The following is a 16,536-nucleotide window of genomic DNA, read 5'->3' as shown; positions in this document are numbered from 1 at the left end:
AGGAGCGTGCGGGACCAACATCTGTTAGATCGTGCAATGGGTGATCTAAGAACATCTGCAGCAAAATTGTTGGGACTTTTTAACCATCCCAACAGAATCCCTTAGAGCAAACAAGGTTAGGGGAAGGTTTAGTGGAGGCATTCAAAATCATGAGGAGCTTTGATAGCGTAAATAGGGAGAAACTGTTTCCACTGGCAGGAGGATCACTAACTAGAGGACACAGATTTAAAGTAATTGGCTAAAGAACCAGAGGGGAGATGAGGAGAAATTTCTTTACACAGCGAGTTGTTGTGATCTGAAATGCACTGCCTGAAAGGACGGTGGAAGCAGATTCAATAGTAACTTTCAAAAGGGAATTGGATACATACTTGAAGAGAAGAAAATTTGCAGGGCTGTGGGGGAAGAAGGGGGGAAGCTGGCTAGTTGGATAGGTCTTTCAAAGAGCTGGCACAGGCACGATGGGCCAAATGGTCTCATTCTGTGCTTTGTATTTCTATGAGAAGCTATGGATAGGTGCGTTGAGATACAGGGAATGTCCCAGTGTAGCAGATTATGGAGCCGAGCACATGGCAACACCTGATGCCATCTGCAAACTGCTCTCTGTCTGTTCCTATGTTAATGCCATGAAATTATTTTAGAATTCATAGAGTAAAGCAACAAAAAAACAACCTACAGATGTTGGAAATCATAAAATGTTGCAAATAGACTATTTCTATTTTGTCAACTAATTTCCTGTATTGCTCACGTGGTTCCTGCCAGGAGTTTGGCATCAGGTTCTGGAACTATGAACCTTGGCTTCCACATGGGGTTCGTGATGGTACCAGAAATTGCAAACTTCATTTAACCAGTTTAAGATGGATTTTTTTTTCTAAGCAAAAGGCAGCAGTTTAGCGGCATTTCATGCAGTATTTAACGCATATTTCTTACATTGAGATATCTCCAAAACTTTGGACAGACTTGCCACAGAATCTACATTCTCATGCCACATATACTGGCTTTGAGTTGCTGCCTAATTGGAAGGGCCTCTTATAACTAGCAGGAAAACGGAAAATGTCCGTTGTTTCACATTGTTCAACTTATATCTTGGAGTTGTTTTGTCCACCCTTTCCCTTTCCAAAATGCTTCTTTCACAGCCTGACTCAGGTAACCTGTGTTGATCATCCACCATTTTTTCACAACTACCCAGCTTTTGAAAAAAAAATCCATTCGCAAACTACAAGCCCCACTATCTGTCAATTTGGAATAGTATTTAACATGTTTGACCTGCAACATTTACGAGTTGTAGTACTGTCCCCTTTTCTGGTCAGTCAACAACAACAACGTGCATTTATATAGCGCCTTTAACGTAGTAAAACGTCCCAAGGCTCTTCACAGGAGCGATTATCAAACAAAATTTGACACCGAGCCACATAAGGAGATATTAGGACAGGTGACCAATAGCTTGGTCAAAGAGGTAGGTTTTAAGGAGCGTCTTAAAGGAGGAGAGAGAAACAGAGAGGTTTAGGGAGGGAATTCCAGATTTAGGGCCTAGGCAGCTGATGGTGGAGCAATTCAAATCAGGGATGCACAAAAGGCCAGAATTGGAGGAGCGCAGAGACCTCGGAAGGCTGTAGAGCTGAAAGAGGTTACAGAGATCATGATAGGATCCTAAAAAGAAGCTATTGTAGGAACAGAGGTTCCTATCAAAAAGACTGAGTTCGACTCAGCCAATTAAAATAATGAACTTTAATGAAACCAAACGAGTTTAAACTGGAAACTGCTAGAACACATCCATAACAGGTCTACTCTCCTTGAGGGCTCCACGAGGACTGATCCTCTGGTCCGAAGACTGACGTCATGACATCATCACGTTCTTCCCGCCATTGGGACATCACGTGACTAACGGCATGACGTCATCACGTTGAAACCGCGCTGTAAAGGTAACTAGACATTGTATAGTCAAACAGTGTAATTAAAGGTACAGGCACAGGCAGTAACTACATTACTGTTAAAGGAATTATGTACAACCGCTCTGAGTCCTTCCGCCACATGCGCCCCCCCAGAATTGTCTTTAACAGAAAAGGTGAGGCGAGGAGGAGGCCTGATGAGCCTGTCCGATTGACTTCGATACCCTGGTAGAGGAAGTTGACGACCGGTGGTCGAGTTGGCAGTCAGTTGCGGCTGAGCAGGCACGGCGAGCGCGGTCGAGTTGGCAGGCGGCTTTGGTTGATCTGGTGTGGCGGCAACTGGCGGTCGGCCATGTTTGGGTGGTTGAGCGACTACGACAGGGTGGTCCAGGTCCAGGTGAGCCGGCTTCAAGCGGTCCACTGAGATGTGATCCGGCTTCCCTCCGATGTCGACCGAAAAGGATTTGTCTCCTGGTTCGATGACGCGGAAAGGGGGCTTGAGCGGATCCCGGTGAGCGTCGTGGCGGATGAAGACATACTCCGCATTCTTCAGTCCCGGTGGCACGTAGGAGTTCTGCAAACCGTGACTGGACGTAGGTATCAGAGCAAAGCATCTGGCCGCTTCTTGGTGGCGAACGAGTTGCCGGGAGGCGGACCATGGCTCTGTGGGAGAAGGGAGGAAATCTCCTGGTACACGGAGCGGCTGGCCATAGACGAGTTCAGCCGAAGACGATTGTAGGTCGTCTTTGGGCGCTGTATGAAGACCCACCAGGACCCATGGGAGTCTGTCCACCCATCCTGCGCCTTGAAGACTGGCCCGAAGAGAGGCTTTAAGCGACCTGTGGAATCGCTCGCAAAGGCCGTTTGCCTGCGGATGATAGGCGGTAGTGCGATGAAGTTTGGTACCGAGCCCTGAGCCACATCGTTCCAAAGATCCGAGGAAAATTGTGGCCCGCGGTCAGAAGAGATGTCCGCCGGTACCCCGAAACGGGCAACCCAACAGGAGATGAAAGCTCTAGCGACGTCTGCCGACGTGGTGGAAACTAAAGGAATTGCCTCTGCCCACCTAGTGGTGCGGTCCACTATGGTGAGGAGATGAGTATAACCCTGAGAAGGTGGAAGCGGCCCCACGAGGTCCACATGCACGTGGTCGAAACGACGCTCCGGAACAGTGAACGCAGCCACTGGAGCCTTGACATGACGTTGGACTTTGGCCTTCTGGCATACAACGCAGGTATTAGCCCAGTCGCGGACATCGATGTGCATACCTTTCCAGACGAACTTGGCCGACATAAGCCGTTGCGAAGCTTTCATCCCCGGGTGCAACAACCCGTGTATGGCATCAAAAACCTTCCGGCGTCATGCGACTGGCACGATAGGTCGAGGAACTCCCATGGAAACGTCGCAAAGGAACGTGGCACCTGCGGCCTGGAAGATGACGTCGGTCGCTTGGAAGCTAGAGGGAACGGTTCTATATGATTGGACCTCCGAGTCCGAAGCCTGATCTGCCGCCATGAGGGTGTAGTCGATTCCCAGGTGCACCGTGTGGACCGTCGCACGGGAGAGGCAATCTGCCACCAGGTTGTCCTTACCAGACACATGTTGAATGTCCGTGGTAAATTCGGAAATGAATGTCAAGTGACGTTGTTGACGAGCGGAACACGTTTCAGCGGTCTTGGCCATGGCAAACGTAAGGGGTTTGTGGTCGATAAAAGCCGTGAAGGGGCGCCCCTCCAATAAAAACCGGAAATGGCGAATGGCGAGGAAAAGGGCCAGTAGCTCCCTATCGAAGGTGCTGTACTTTTTTTCATTCTTTCGTAATTGACGGCTGAAAAACGCCAGCGGTTGCCACGTGCCGTTGACCCACTGTTCTTGCATTGCACCGATGGCATAGTCTGACGCGTCGGTGGTAAGGGCGATAGTAGCACCTGGAAGTGGGTGCGCCAGCATGGTTGCGTTGGCCAAAGCATTCTTGGTGTTGCCGAATGCCTGGACCATTTCAGCTGTCCAGCTGATTGGATCTTTACCGGACTTGCCCTTGAGGGCCCCGAACAAGGGTTGCATGAGTTGAGCTGCCTTGGGGACGAAACGGTGGTAGAAGTTGACCATCCCCAGGAACTCCTGCAAGGCCTTGACTGTCGACGGCCGCAGGATAGAAGTAACCGCCTCAACCTTCGTCGACAAAGGGACGGCGCCGTCCGATGTTATGCGATGTCCCAGGAAGTCGATTTGTTGCAGGCCGAACTGGCACTTGGCCGGGTTGATGATTAAACCGGGTTGGCTGAAGCGCGTAAAGAGGGAACGCAAATGGGAGATGTGCTCCTCCTTGCTGGCACTGGCGATGAGTATGTCGTCAAGGTAGACGAAAATGAAACGCAGGTCTCGAAGAACGGAGTCCATTAAACGCTGGAACGCCTGTGCTGCATTCTTTAAGCCAAACGACATCCGCAGGAACTCAAAGAGGCCAAAAGGGGTGATGACTGCAGTTTTCGGGACGTCTTGTGGGTGCACTGGAACCTGGTGATATCCACGGACGAGGTCGACTATAGAGAAGATAGAATTTCCTGCCAAGTGGGCCGAGAAGTCCTGGATATGCGGGATCGGGTACCGATCCAGAGTGGTGGCATCGTTGAGGCGTCGGTAGTCACCGCATGGCCGCCAGCCGCCGCCTGGTTTCGGCACGATGTGGAGAGGCGAGGACCAGGGACTCTTCGATCGCCTAATGATCCCGAGCCGCTCCATCATGGCGAACTCCGCCTTCGCAGCTGCAAGCTTGCCGGGTTCGAGCCTTCTAGCCTGCGCATAAACCGGGGAGCCAGTAGTGGTGATGTGATGTTAAACACCATGTTTCGTCGCCGAAGAGGAGAAGGTGGACCTTGTCAGCTCCGGAAACTCCCCGAGGAGCCGCGTGAAGTCATCTGGAGGAGGGAAAGCACAGGCAATGGAGCGCGCCACGGAGGTACCGTGGAAGCACGGAATCGACTGGAAGGTGGCCGCGTTGATCAGCCGGCGGTGCCGGACATCAACTAGTAGGCTGTTGGTACACAGAAAATCTGCCCCTAGGATAGCCTGTGAGACTGCGGCCGTGACGAATTCCCAAAAGAAGCGCTGACCGCCGAAACAGACTTCGACCCGCCGCTTTCGGAACGTTCGAATAGCTGCGCCATGGGGCATCACGTGACTAACGGCATGACGTCATCATGTTGAAACCGCGCTGTAAAGGTAACTAGACATTGTACAGTCAAACAGTGTAATTAAAGGTACAGGCACAGACAGTAACTACATTGCTGTTAAAGGAATTATGTACAACCGTTCTGAGTCCTTTGGTGGCTCCGCCACAACCTCACACTTAACTGCATTGAAATCCATCTGCCACAGTTTTGCCCACTCACTTAACCTCTCTCTTTGTCTCTTTGTCATTTTATGCTTCCGTCTACACTATCTACTATACCACCAATCTTTGTGTCATCGGCAAACTTGGATATATTGCTTTCTATAAGAACATAAGAAATAGGAGCAGGAGTTGGTCATATGGTTTCCTCGAACCTGCTCCACCATTCAATAAGATCATGGCTGATCTACCTCAACTCCACCTTCCTGCACTATCCCCATATCCCTCGATTCCCTTAGTATCCAAAAATCTATCGATCTCTGTCTTGAATATACTCAACGACTGAGCATCCACAGCCCTTTGGGGTAGAGACTTCCAGAGATTCACCACCCTCTGAGCGAAGAAATTTCTCCTCATCTCAGTCCTAAATGGTCGACCCCTTATCCTGAGACTGTGACCCCTAGTTCTAGACTCCCCAGCCAGGGGAACCAGCCTCTCAGCATCTACCCTGTCAATCCCTCTAAGAATTTTATATGTTTCAATGAGATCATCTCTCATTCTTCAAAATTCTAGAGAATATAGGCCCATTCTACTCAATCTCTCCTCATAGGACAACCCTCTCATCCCAGGAATCAGTCTAGTGAACCTTTGTTGCACTCCCTCTAAGGCAAGTATATCCTTCCTTAGGTAAGGAGACCAAAGCTGTGCACAGTGCTCCAGATGTGGTCTCACCAGGGCCCTATATAATTGCAGTAAGACTTCCTTACTCTTGTACTCCAACCCCCTTGCAATAAAGGCTAACGTACCCTTTGCCTTCCAAATTACTTGCTGTACCTGCATGTTAACTTTCTGTGATTCGTGTACAAGGACACCTAGGTCCCTCTGAATCCCAACATTTACCAGTCTCTCACGTTTAAAAAATATTCTGTTTTTCCATTCTTCCTACCGAAGTGGATAATTTCACACTTCCCCACATTATACTCCATCTGCCACCTTCTTGCCCACTCACTTAATTGGTCTATACCCCTTTGCAGCCTCTTTGCGTCCTCCTCAAAGCTTACTTTCCCACCTAGCTTTGTATCATCAGCAAACTTAGCTATATTACACATGGTGCCCTCAGCTAAATCATTAATATAGCTGAGGCCCAAGCACTGATCCTTGTGGCATTCCACTAGTTACACCCTGTCATCCCGAAAATGACCCATTTATTCCTACTCTCTGTTTTCTGTCCATTAACCAATCCTCAATCCATGATAATATATTACCCCCAATCCCATGAGCTCTTATCTTGAGTAAATTGTGTTATCTAAGTCTTACCAAGTGTTTTCTCAGTTCGCCTTCAATAAAGATTGGAGAGGCATGTGGGAGCTGATGCGAAAGACTGAAATATCTGGTTCAGATTTGGGGTGCTATTGTTCCACTCCTGGGTTACACTATCGTACAGTTAGGCATTGGGCAAAATGGACACACCACTAACTGTGCTCAGACCACTTACAAGAGTAGCCAGCACTGCTTTACTCGAGAGAATGTCTAAGGCAAAGATTGTAACATAATGAGTAACGCCTAGAAGTGGATTTACAGATTATAGACATGCCTGTGAGCATCCTGCATGACTACGGCCCTTGAATAAGTATTGAAGCGAAAGAAAACCCTGCACAGGGCAGGAGTTACTATCAATTCCAGAGGAATGGCAAAGCATGTGATACTTTCAGTATGGAGCACTTTCTCTTTAATTTTTGTTAATTCATTCTTGGGATGTGGCCAGCATTTATTGCCCATCCCTAGTTGCCCTTGAGAAGGTGGTGGTAGGCCTTCTTCTTGAACTGTTGCAGTCCATGTGGTGAAGTTACTCCCACAGTGCTGTTAGGTAGGGAGTTCCAGGATTTTGGCCCAGTGACAATGAAGGAACGGTGATATATTTTCAAGTCGGGATGGTGTGTGACTTGGAGGGGAACTTGGAGGTGGTGGTGTTCCCATGCGCCTGCAGCCCTTGTCCTTCTAGGTGGAAGAGGTCACAGGTTTGGGAGGTGCTGCCGAAGAAGCCTTGGCGAGTTGTCACATTGCATCTTGTAGATGGTTCACACTGCAGCCACGGTGTGCAGGTGGTGGAGGGAGTGAATGTTTAAGGTGGTGGATGTGGTGCCAATTTAAACTGTTGACCTGATAACATGGAATTAGAAACATAGAAGATAGGAGCAGGAGTAGGCCATTTGGCCCTTCGAGCCTGCTCCGCCATTCAATGAGATCATGGCTGATCATCCAAATTCAGTACCCTGTCCCTGCCTTCTCCCCATATCCCTTGATCCCTTTAGCCTTAAGAAATATATCCAACTCTTTTTTGAATATATTTAATGAACTGGCCTCCACCGCCCTCTGTGGCAGAGAATTCCACAGGTTCACCACTCTCTGGGTGAAGAAATTCCTCCTCATTTCAGTCCTAAATGGCTTACCCCTTATCCTTAGACTATGACCCCTGGTTCTGGACTCCCCGGCCATCAGAAACATCCTTCCTGCATCTAGTCTGTCCAGGCCTGACAGAATTTTATAGGTTTCGATGAGATCCCCTCTCAATCTTCTAAACTCCAGTGAGTATAAGCCCAATCGACACAATCTCTCCTCATACGTCATTCCTGCCATCCCAGGTATCAGCCTGGTGAATCTTCGCTGCACTCCTTCCATGGCAAGAACGTCCTTCCTCAGGTAAGGCGACCAAAACTGCACACAGTACTCAAGGTGCGGTCTCACCAAGGCCCTGTACAACTGTAGCAAGACATCCTTGTTCCTGTACTCGAACCCTCTTGCTACGAAGGCCAACATACCATTTGCCTTCTTAACCGCCTGCTGCACCTGCATGCTTACCTTCAGCGACTGGTGCACAAGAACACCCAGGTCTCTTTGCACTTCCCCTTCTCCCAATCTATTGCCATTCAAATAATAATCTGCCTTCCTGTTTTTGCCACCAAAGTGGATAACCTCACATTTATCCACATTATAGTGCATTTGCCATGTTTCTGCCCAATCACCCAATCTGTCCAGATCGTACTGGAGTTTCACGACATCCTCCTCACAGCTCACCCTCCCACCCAGCTTTGTGTCGTCTGCAAATTTGGAGATATTACATCCAATTCCCTCGTCCAGATCATTAATATATATCTTGGGTCTGAGTGATCATAATATGATCGAATTCTTCATTAAGATGGAGAATGAATTAGTTGACTCAGAGACTAGGGTCCTCAATTTAAATAAAGGAAACTACGATGGTCTGAGGAGCGAGTTGGGTAGGATTGATTGGGGAATGGCACTGACGAATTAATGGATCATATGCTGTATATTTAAAAAAAGACAAAGTACTGTCTTAATTCGTGGGTGGTTAGATTGTAATAAAGAAGTATAATAGAAATCCACAACTCTGTCAGCCTCTGGAAAAAGGAAGAGGTGGGACCACTGAAACACAGAAAAAAGAATAGTGTGGTGGAGCCACCAAAGGACTCAGAGTGGTTGTACATAATTCCTTTAACAGCAATGTAGTTACTGTCTGTGCCTGTACCTTTAATTACACTGTTTGACTGTACAATGTCTAGTTACCTTTACAGCATGGTTTCAACGTGATGACGTCATGCCGTTAGTCACGTGATGTCCCAATGGCGGGAAGAACGTGATGACATCGTGACGTCAGTCTTCTGACCAGAGGATTAGTCCTCGTGGAGCCCTCAAGGAGAGTAGGTTTTTCCCTCGTAGCGACTAATGGCGCAGCAATTCAAACTTTCCGAAAGCGGCGAGTCGAAGTCTGTTTCGGTGGTCAGCGCTTCTTTTGGGAATTCGTCACGGCCACAGTCTCACAGGCCATCCTAGGGGCGGATTTTCTGTGTGCCAACAGCCTCCTCGTTGACGTCCGGCACCGCCGGCTGATCAACGCAGCCACCTTCCACTCGATTTCGTGCTACCACGGTACCTCCGTGTCGCGCTCTATTGCCTGCGCGTTCCCTCCTCCGGATGACTTCACGCGGCTCCTCGGGGAGTTTCCTGAGCTGACAAGGCCCACTTTCTCCTCTTCGGCAACGAAGCATGGTGCTGAACATCATATCACCACTACTGGCTTCCCGGTTTATGTGCGGGCTAGAAGGCTCGAACCCGGCAAGCTCGTGGCTGCGAAGGCGGAGTTCGACATGATGGAGCGGCTCGGGATCATTCGGCGATCCAATAGTCCCTGGTCCTCGCCTCTCCACATTGTGCCGAAACCAGGCGGCGGCTGGCGGCCATGCGGTGACTACCGACGCCTGAACGACGCCACCACTCCGGATCGGTACCCAATTCCGCATATCCAGGATTTCTCGGCCCATTTAGCGGGAAATTCTATCTTCTCTAAAGTCAACCTCGTCCGTGGATATCACCAGGTTCCAGTACGCCCACAAGACGTCCCGAAAACCGCAGTCATCACCCCTTTTGGCCTCTTTGAGTTCCTGCGGATGCCGTTTGGCTTAAAGAATGCAGCACAGGCGTTCCAGCGTTTAATGGACTCCGTTCTTCGAGACCTGCGTTTCATCTTCGTCTACCTTGACGACATTCTCATCGCCAGTGCCAGCAAGGAGGAGCACATCTCCCATTTGCGTTCCCTCTTTACGCACCTCAGCCAACCCGGTTTAATCATCAACCCGGCCAAGTGCCAGTTCGGCCTGCGACAGATCAATTTCCTGGGACATCGCATAACATCGGACAGCGCCGTCCCCTTAATGACGAAGGTGGAAGCTGTTACCTCTTTCCCGCGGCCGCCGACAGTCAAGGCCTTGCAGAAGTTCCTGGGGATGGTCAACTTCTACCACCGTTTTGTCCCCAAGGCGGCTCAACTTATGCAACCTCTGTTCAGGGCCCTCAAGGGCAAGTCCGGTAAGGATCCAATCAGCTGGACAGCCGAGATGGTCCAGGCATTCGGCAACACCAAGAGCGCTTTGGCCAACGCAACCATGCTGGCGCACCCACTTCCAGGTGCCACCATCGCCCTTACCACCGACGCGTCAGACTACGCCATCGGCGCAGTGCAAGAACAGTGGGTCAACGGCACGTGGCAACCGCTGGTGTTTTTCAGCCGTCAACTACGGAAGAATGAAAATAATACAGCACCTTCGATCGGGAGCTACTGGCCCTTTTCCTCGCCATTCGCCATTTTCGGTTTTTATTGGAAGGGCGTCCCTTCACGGCTTTTGTCGACCACAAACCCCTTACGTCGCCATGGCCAAGACCGCCGAACCGTGGTCCGCTCGTCAACAACGTCACTTGCCGTTCATTTCCGAATTTACCACGGACATTCAACATGTGTCTGGTAAGGACAACCTGGTGGCGGATTGCCTCTCCCGTGCGATGGTCCACGCGGTGCACCTGGGGATTGACTTCGCCCTCATGGCTGCAGATCAGGCCTCAGACTCTGAGGTCCAATCATATAGAACCGTTCCCTCTAGCTTCCAAGCGACCGACGTCACTTTCCAGGCCGCAGGCGCCACGCTCCTTTGTGATGTCTCCATGGGCTTTCCACGACCTATCGTGCCAGTCGCATGGCGCTGGAAGGTTTTTGATGCCATACACGGATTGTCGCAGCCTGGGATGAAGGCTTCACAACGGCTTATGTCGGCGAAGTTCGTCTGGAAAGGTATGCACCTCGATGCCCATGACTGGGCTAATACCTGCGTCGTCTGCCAGAAGGCCAAAGTCCAGCGTCATGTTAAAGCTCCAGTGGCTGCGTTCGCTGTTCCAGAGTGTCGTTCCGACCACGTGCATGTGGACCTTGTGGGGCCGCTTCTGCCTTCTCAGGGTTATACTCATCTCCTCACCATGGTGGACCGCACCACTAGGTGGCCAGAGGCAATTCCTTTGGTTTCCACCACTTCGGCAGACGTCGCTAGAGCTTTCATCTCCTGTTGGGTTGCCCGTTTCAGGGTACCGCCGGACATCTCTTCTGACCGCGGGCCACAATTTTCCTCGGAACTTTGGAACGCTGTGGCTCAGGGGCTCGGCACCAAACTTCATCGCATCACCGCCTATCATCCACAGGCGAACGGCCTTTGTGAGCGATTCCACAGGTCGCTTAAAGCCTCTCTTCGGGCCAGTCTTCAAGGTGCAGGATGGGTGGACAGACTTCCATGGGTCCTTTTGGGTCTTCGTACGGCACCCAAGGATGACCTGCAATCGTCTTCAGCTGAACTCGTCTATGGCCAGCCACTCCGAGTACCAGGGGATTTCCTCCCTTCTCCCACAGAGCCATGGTCCGCCTCCCAGCAACTCGTTCGCCACCAGGAAGTGGCCAGATGTTTCGCTCCGGTGCCTACATCCAATCACGGTTTGCAGAACTCCTACGTGCCGCCGGGACTGAAGAATGCGGAGTATGTTTTCATCCACCACGACGCTCACCGGGATCCACTCAAGCCCCCTTACACTGGTCCTTTCCGCGTCATCGAACCAGGAGACAAATCCTTTTCGGTCGACGTCGGGGGGAAGCCGGATCACATCTTGGTGGACCGATTGAAGCCAGCTCACCTGGACCTGCACCACCCTGTCGTAGTCGCTCAACCACCCAGACGTGGCCGACTGCCCGCAGCCGCCGCACCAGATCAACCAAAGCCGCCCGCCAACTCGACCGCGCTCGCCGCGCCTGCTCAACCACAAGCGACTGCCAACTCGACCACCGGTCATCGACTTCCTCTACCAGGGTATCGAAGTCGATCGGACAGACTTGTCAGACCTCCTCCTCATCTTACTTTTTCTGTTAAAGACAATTCTGGGGGGGCGCATGTGGCGGAGCCACCAAAGGTCTCAGAGCGGTTGTACATAATTCCTTTAACAGCAATGTAGTTACTGTCTGTGCCTGTACCTTTAATTACACTGTTTGACTGTACAATGTCTAGTTACCTTTACAGCGCGGTTTCAACGTGATGACGTCATGCCGTTAGTCACGTGATGCCCCAATGGTGGGAAGAACGTCATGACGTCATGACGTCAGTCTTCGGACCAGGGGATCAGTCCTCGTGGAGCCCTCAGGGAGAGCAGACCTGTAGTTGGTGTAGTATTCCAGCAGTTTCCAGTTTAAACCTGTTTTGTTCCATTAAAGTTCGTTGTTTTAATTGCCTGAGTCGAACTCAGTCTTTTTGATAGGAACCTCCGTTCCTACAAGGTCATCCATTTTAGACCAAAAAAGGACAGATCCGAGTATTTTTTAAAAGCTAGGATCAGTGGAGATCCAAGGACACTTAGGGGTCCATGTACACAGAGCACTATAATAAAGTGGGTAGGTACAAAATATAATCAATAAGGCAAATGATTATGATAATAAGCCTTTATGATTACAGGGCTAGAATATAAAAGGGAGGAAGTTTAGCCACATCTGGAGCACTGTGTACAGTTCAGGGCGCCGCATCTCAGAAAGGATATATTGGCCTTGGAAGGAGAGCAGCGCAGATTCACCAGAATGTTACCAGGGCTCCAAGGATTAGATTATGAGGCGAGATTAGATAAACTAGGCTTGTATGCCCTGGAATACAGATGGTTAAGGGGTGATTTGTTTGAGGTTTTCAGGATTTTGAAAGGAATTGATAGGCTAGATAGAGAGAAACTTTTTCTGCTGGTGGGAGAGTCTAGGACCAGGGGACAATCAGAGCCAGGCCATTCAGGAGAGAAGTTAGGAAACATTTCTTCATGACAACAGTGGTAGAAGTGTGGAATTCTCTCGCACAAAAAGCAGATGCTAGCTCAATTACCAATTTTCAATCTGAGATTGATAGATTTTTGCTAGCCAAGGGTATTAAGAGATATTGGGCCAAGGCGGGTGGATGGAGTTAGGATATAGAACAGCCAGGGTCTAATTGAGTGGCGGAGCAGGCTGGAGGGGCTGAATGGCCTCCTCCTGTTCCTATGTTTCTACGATGAGGCCAGATATGAATCGTTGAACTGCTTTATTTCACATCAAATGAACATACAGTGCAACAATTATAATCAGTCTCCCTTCATTCTATCAGTACAGTTTGGGGGAGCAATTATCAGCCAGGTGCAAAGTTTAGCGCCTGTCGCTAATTATCGCCTCCGACTACAAACTTGGCTTCTATCGTCCTTGGAGTTGATTGGAGCGCTAAATCAGGTGCTACACACCTCTCTTAAGGCGCTAACGCAGAGGAGTGAGGCACTATCTCAGAGCGCCGGTGAAACTCATGTGATGTCAGTCAACAATGGAACACAGACACACTGGCGCCAGCAAGTTCTTAAAGGGGAGGGCCGATCGTGCTTTCCATCCACACCCTGCTCATTGTAGCCTTGAATCTCGGCCTGGAGAGACCTGTACATCAATTCTACTGGAAAGAACAATGGCGAGGCCCAGGAACAGAGCTCAGCGTGCAGCCCCATAGTCTCTTCTAAATCGATGCAAGGAAGGTCAAATCAAAATGAACCTGCAAAGTGCTGCTCAATACCCAAAACTCCTTCACACAACGTTGAGTATCTCCTGCAGTCTCTCTCTCTCAGAATGCGGGTGCAAAAATGTCGCCGACAAAAAAAGGCAGGAAGCGGTCGCCTTTAAATAGCGCTCCCCCAGTCCCTTCCCGACTGCAAAACGTTCCCCTCAACCAGTTGTTGCTAGCAGCAGGCGGTAAGGCAGGGGGCGCCACTCAATATCCGGTCCGGGGCACTACCAGGGCGTTGCACACTTGACTGACGTCACGATCTGCGGGCGCAGGAGATCGTGGCGGTAGTGTTTAACGCCACTGCAAAATGTCTGGTCAATTTCACGAGCGGCGCAAACATCGCCGCACCCAGGCGCTAGTTGCTTTGAGGGAACAGCAAAGGATGCCCCGGAGCATGGTACATCGGCGAGACCATGCAGACACTGCGACAACGGATGAACGGACACCGCGCAAAAATCGCCAGGCAGGGGTGTTCCCTCCCAGTTGGGGAACACTTCAGCAGTCAAGGACATTCAGCCTCCGATCTTCGGGTAAGCATTCTCCAAGGCGGCCTTCGAGACACATGACAACGCAAAATCGTCGAGCAGAAACTGATAGCCAAGCTCCGCACCCATGAGGACGGCCTGAACCGGGATCTTGGGTTCGTGTCACGCTACATGTAACCCCACCTGACGTAGGGTCATCCAGACTTGAGTCGTCGTTGGCTTGTTCTCTCTACACAGATGCGGCTGGACCTGCTGTGATTTCCAGCAAAAAAAATGTTTTTTGTCTGTTTTTTTGTTTTTCACACAGACCCCAGCATCTGCAACATTTGACCCCCTGTGACCCCACCTCATTGTTCTTTGATGTAATGTTTTCCTGACTGACCTGTTTGGACACCATTCACACCGTTGATTGCTGTGATTATCTCTCTGCCGAGGTGTGATAAATGGCAGTTAGAAAGATTACCTGTAAACATCTGACATTATTCTCTGACTATATAAGCTGTGTCTTTATGCATCTCTCCACTTCACCTGACGAAGGAGCAGCGCTCCGAAAGCTTGTGACTTCAAATAAAGCTGTTGGACTATAACCTGGTGTTGTGTGACTTCTTACATTTGTCTAACCTTCTGAGTCTGGCAAAAGCTTGCCCTTACAGCTTTCTACTTAAAACCTCATTGTCTCTCAGTGTGGATACTTTCCTTTCCTTTTTTAAAAAACTTCTGACCCCAGGAAGAAGAATCTCACCAAACTATCCCGGGAATTACCTCTGATGATCTCAAATGGATCAAGCCCTCTCAACTACAGTAAGTGTGAATGTGCAGCAAAATTTCCAAGCTAGCTTTCATTATCTGAAGTATCTCATCGAAATTCTGTTCAATATATCTCCGAGCCCCGCTGTCCTGTGGATTTAACCCCTCGAGAGCTCGGTCTGACTCAGAAGTAGCATTTTGAATATATGTTACACGACCAGTGTCCCGCTTGGTCAACATAACAACATCAACTTGCATTTATATAGCACCTTTAATGTAGTAAAACGTCCCAAGGCGCTTCACAGGAGTGATTATCAAACAAAATTTGACACTGATCCACATAAGGAGATATTAGGACAGGTGACCAAAGACTTGGTCAAAGAGGTAGTATTTATGGAGCGTCTTACAGGAGGAGAGAGCGGCGACGAGGCGGAGAGTTTTAGGGAGAGAATTCCAAAGCTTAGGGCCTAGGCAGCTGAAGGCACGGCCGCCAATGGTATTACGAAGGAAATCGAGGATGCGCAAGAGGCCAGATTTGGAGGACACAGAAATCTCAGAGGGTTGTAGGGCTGGAGAAGTTTACAGAGATAGATAGTGGCGAGGCCATGGATTTGAACACAAGGATGAGAATTTTAAAATTGGTCCGGAAGCCAATGTAAGTCAGCGAGCGCAGGGAGCGATGGGTTGAACAGGACTTGGTGTGAGATAGAATACAAGCAGCAGTGTTTTGGATGACCTTAAGTTTACAGAGGGTGAAAGGTGGGAAACTGGCCAGGCGTGCATAGGAATAGTCAAGTCTAGAGGTAACAAAGGCATGGATGAGGGAATCAGGAGCAGATGAGCTGAGGCACAAATCCCTAAAGCGTGACAGTTTATATCAATAGTTTTCTAGATTTTTTTCTCAAAAGTAGTTAAGTGATTAGAATAGCTATCTGCTTGCACACAGTAAGTACCTTGGATTTGTCGACTATGTTCCTTACGCCTATACTAGCAATTTTCCAGCTGTCACTTGGCTCATTGGCAGACCAGAGCAGAAAATCAAAGCTGTCCCCTACTGGTCGAAAGTACATGTTCAATCTTCCAGGATCTGAACCAGTCAGCTGATACACAAGCCTCACGCAGCTTTCTCCCAGGCCATAGAGTTCAGGACTGGTAAAGGAACCCACTTTTCCATTGTTGTCAGCAGAACTTTCAATATAGATATAGCGGCCTGCAAAACAAGGAGGACACTAATGATTATTAAACTGCAGATCAGCATCTGATGTATAAATGTTATTAGAATGTTCATTCAAATGTTGGCAGGAGGCACTCCCCTCTCCTTTCCTCCCAACCCACCCCCCAAAAAACAGTCATTATGGGTCAATGCAGCATGGAAAATAACAGGTCTAACAAAATCATGACAAAGTCCAGAGAAATGTGTAAAAATCTGTAAGCAGAGTTTCCGCTAGGTTGCGCTGTTTTTATCGGCGCAATTAGCCCGAAATCAGCGTAACCAGTACAAAAGATCGCAGAATTTTAAGCACAAATTACACTCAGCGTAAATCGAGTTTCCGCGGCCTTCTGCGCTACTTTAAAAAACATTGCGCTAGAAGCCAGCCCCGCCCACAAAACTGGTCAGGCTCCCAGGATCGAATTAATCACCATGGTGA

General features: G+C 49.4%; 1 protein-coding gene across 1 annotated transcript in view; it reads right to left on the bottom strand.

The window, feature by feature from the left end:
* Positions 1–16,536, bottom strand: part of mamdc2a (MAM domain containing 2a) — a 249,100-nt gene that overhangs the window by 156,734 nt on the left and 75,830 nt on the right. The window contains exon 3 of the mRNA XM_085992348.1: positions 15,841–16,097. Within this exon, the coding sequence (XP_085848474.1) occupies positions 15,841–16,097 (257 nt within the window). The remainder of the gene's footprint in view (positions 1–15,840; positions 16,098–16,536) is intronic.

Source organism: Somniosus microcephalus, chromosome 1 (genome assembly GCF_052327205.1).
Source record: "Somniosus microcephalus isolate GS21.2 chromosome 1, FLI_Smic_1.0, whole genome shotgun sequence".
In the NCBI taxonomy this organism is placed as follows: Eukaryota; Metazoa; Chordata; class Chondrichthyes; order Squaliformes; family Somniosidae; genus Somniosus; species Somniosus microcephalus.
This window is presented reverse-complemented; position numbering and strand designations above follow the sequence as displayed.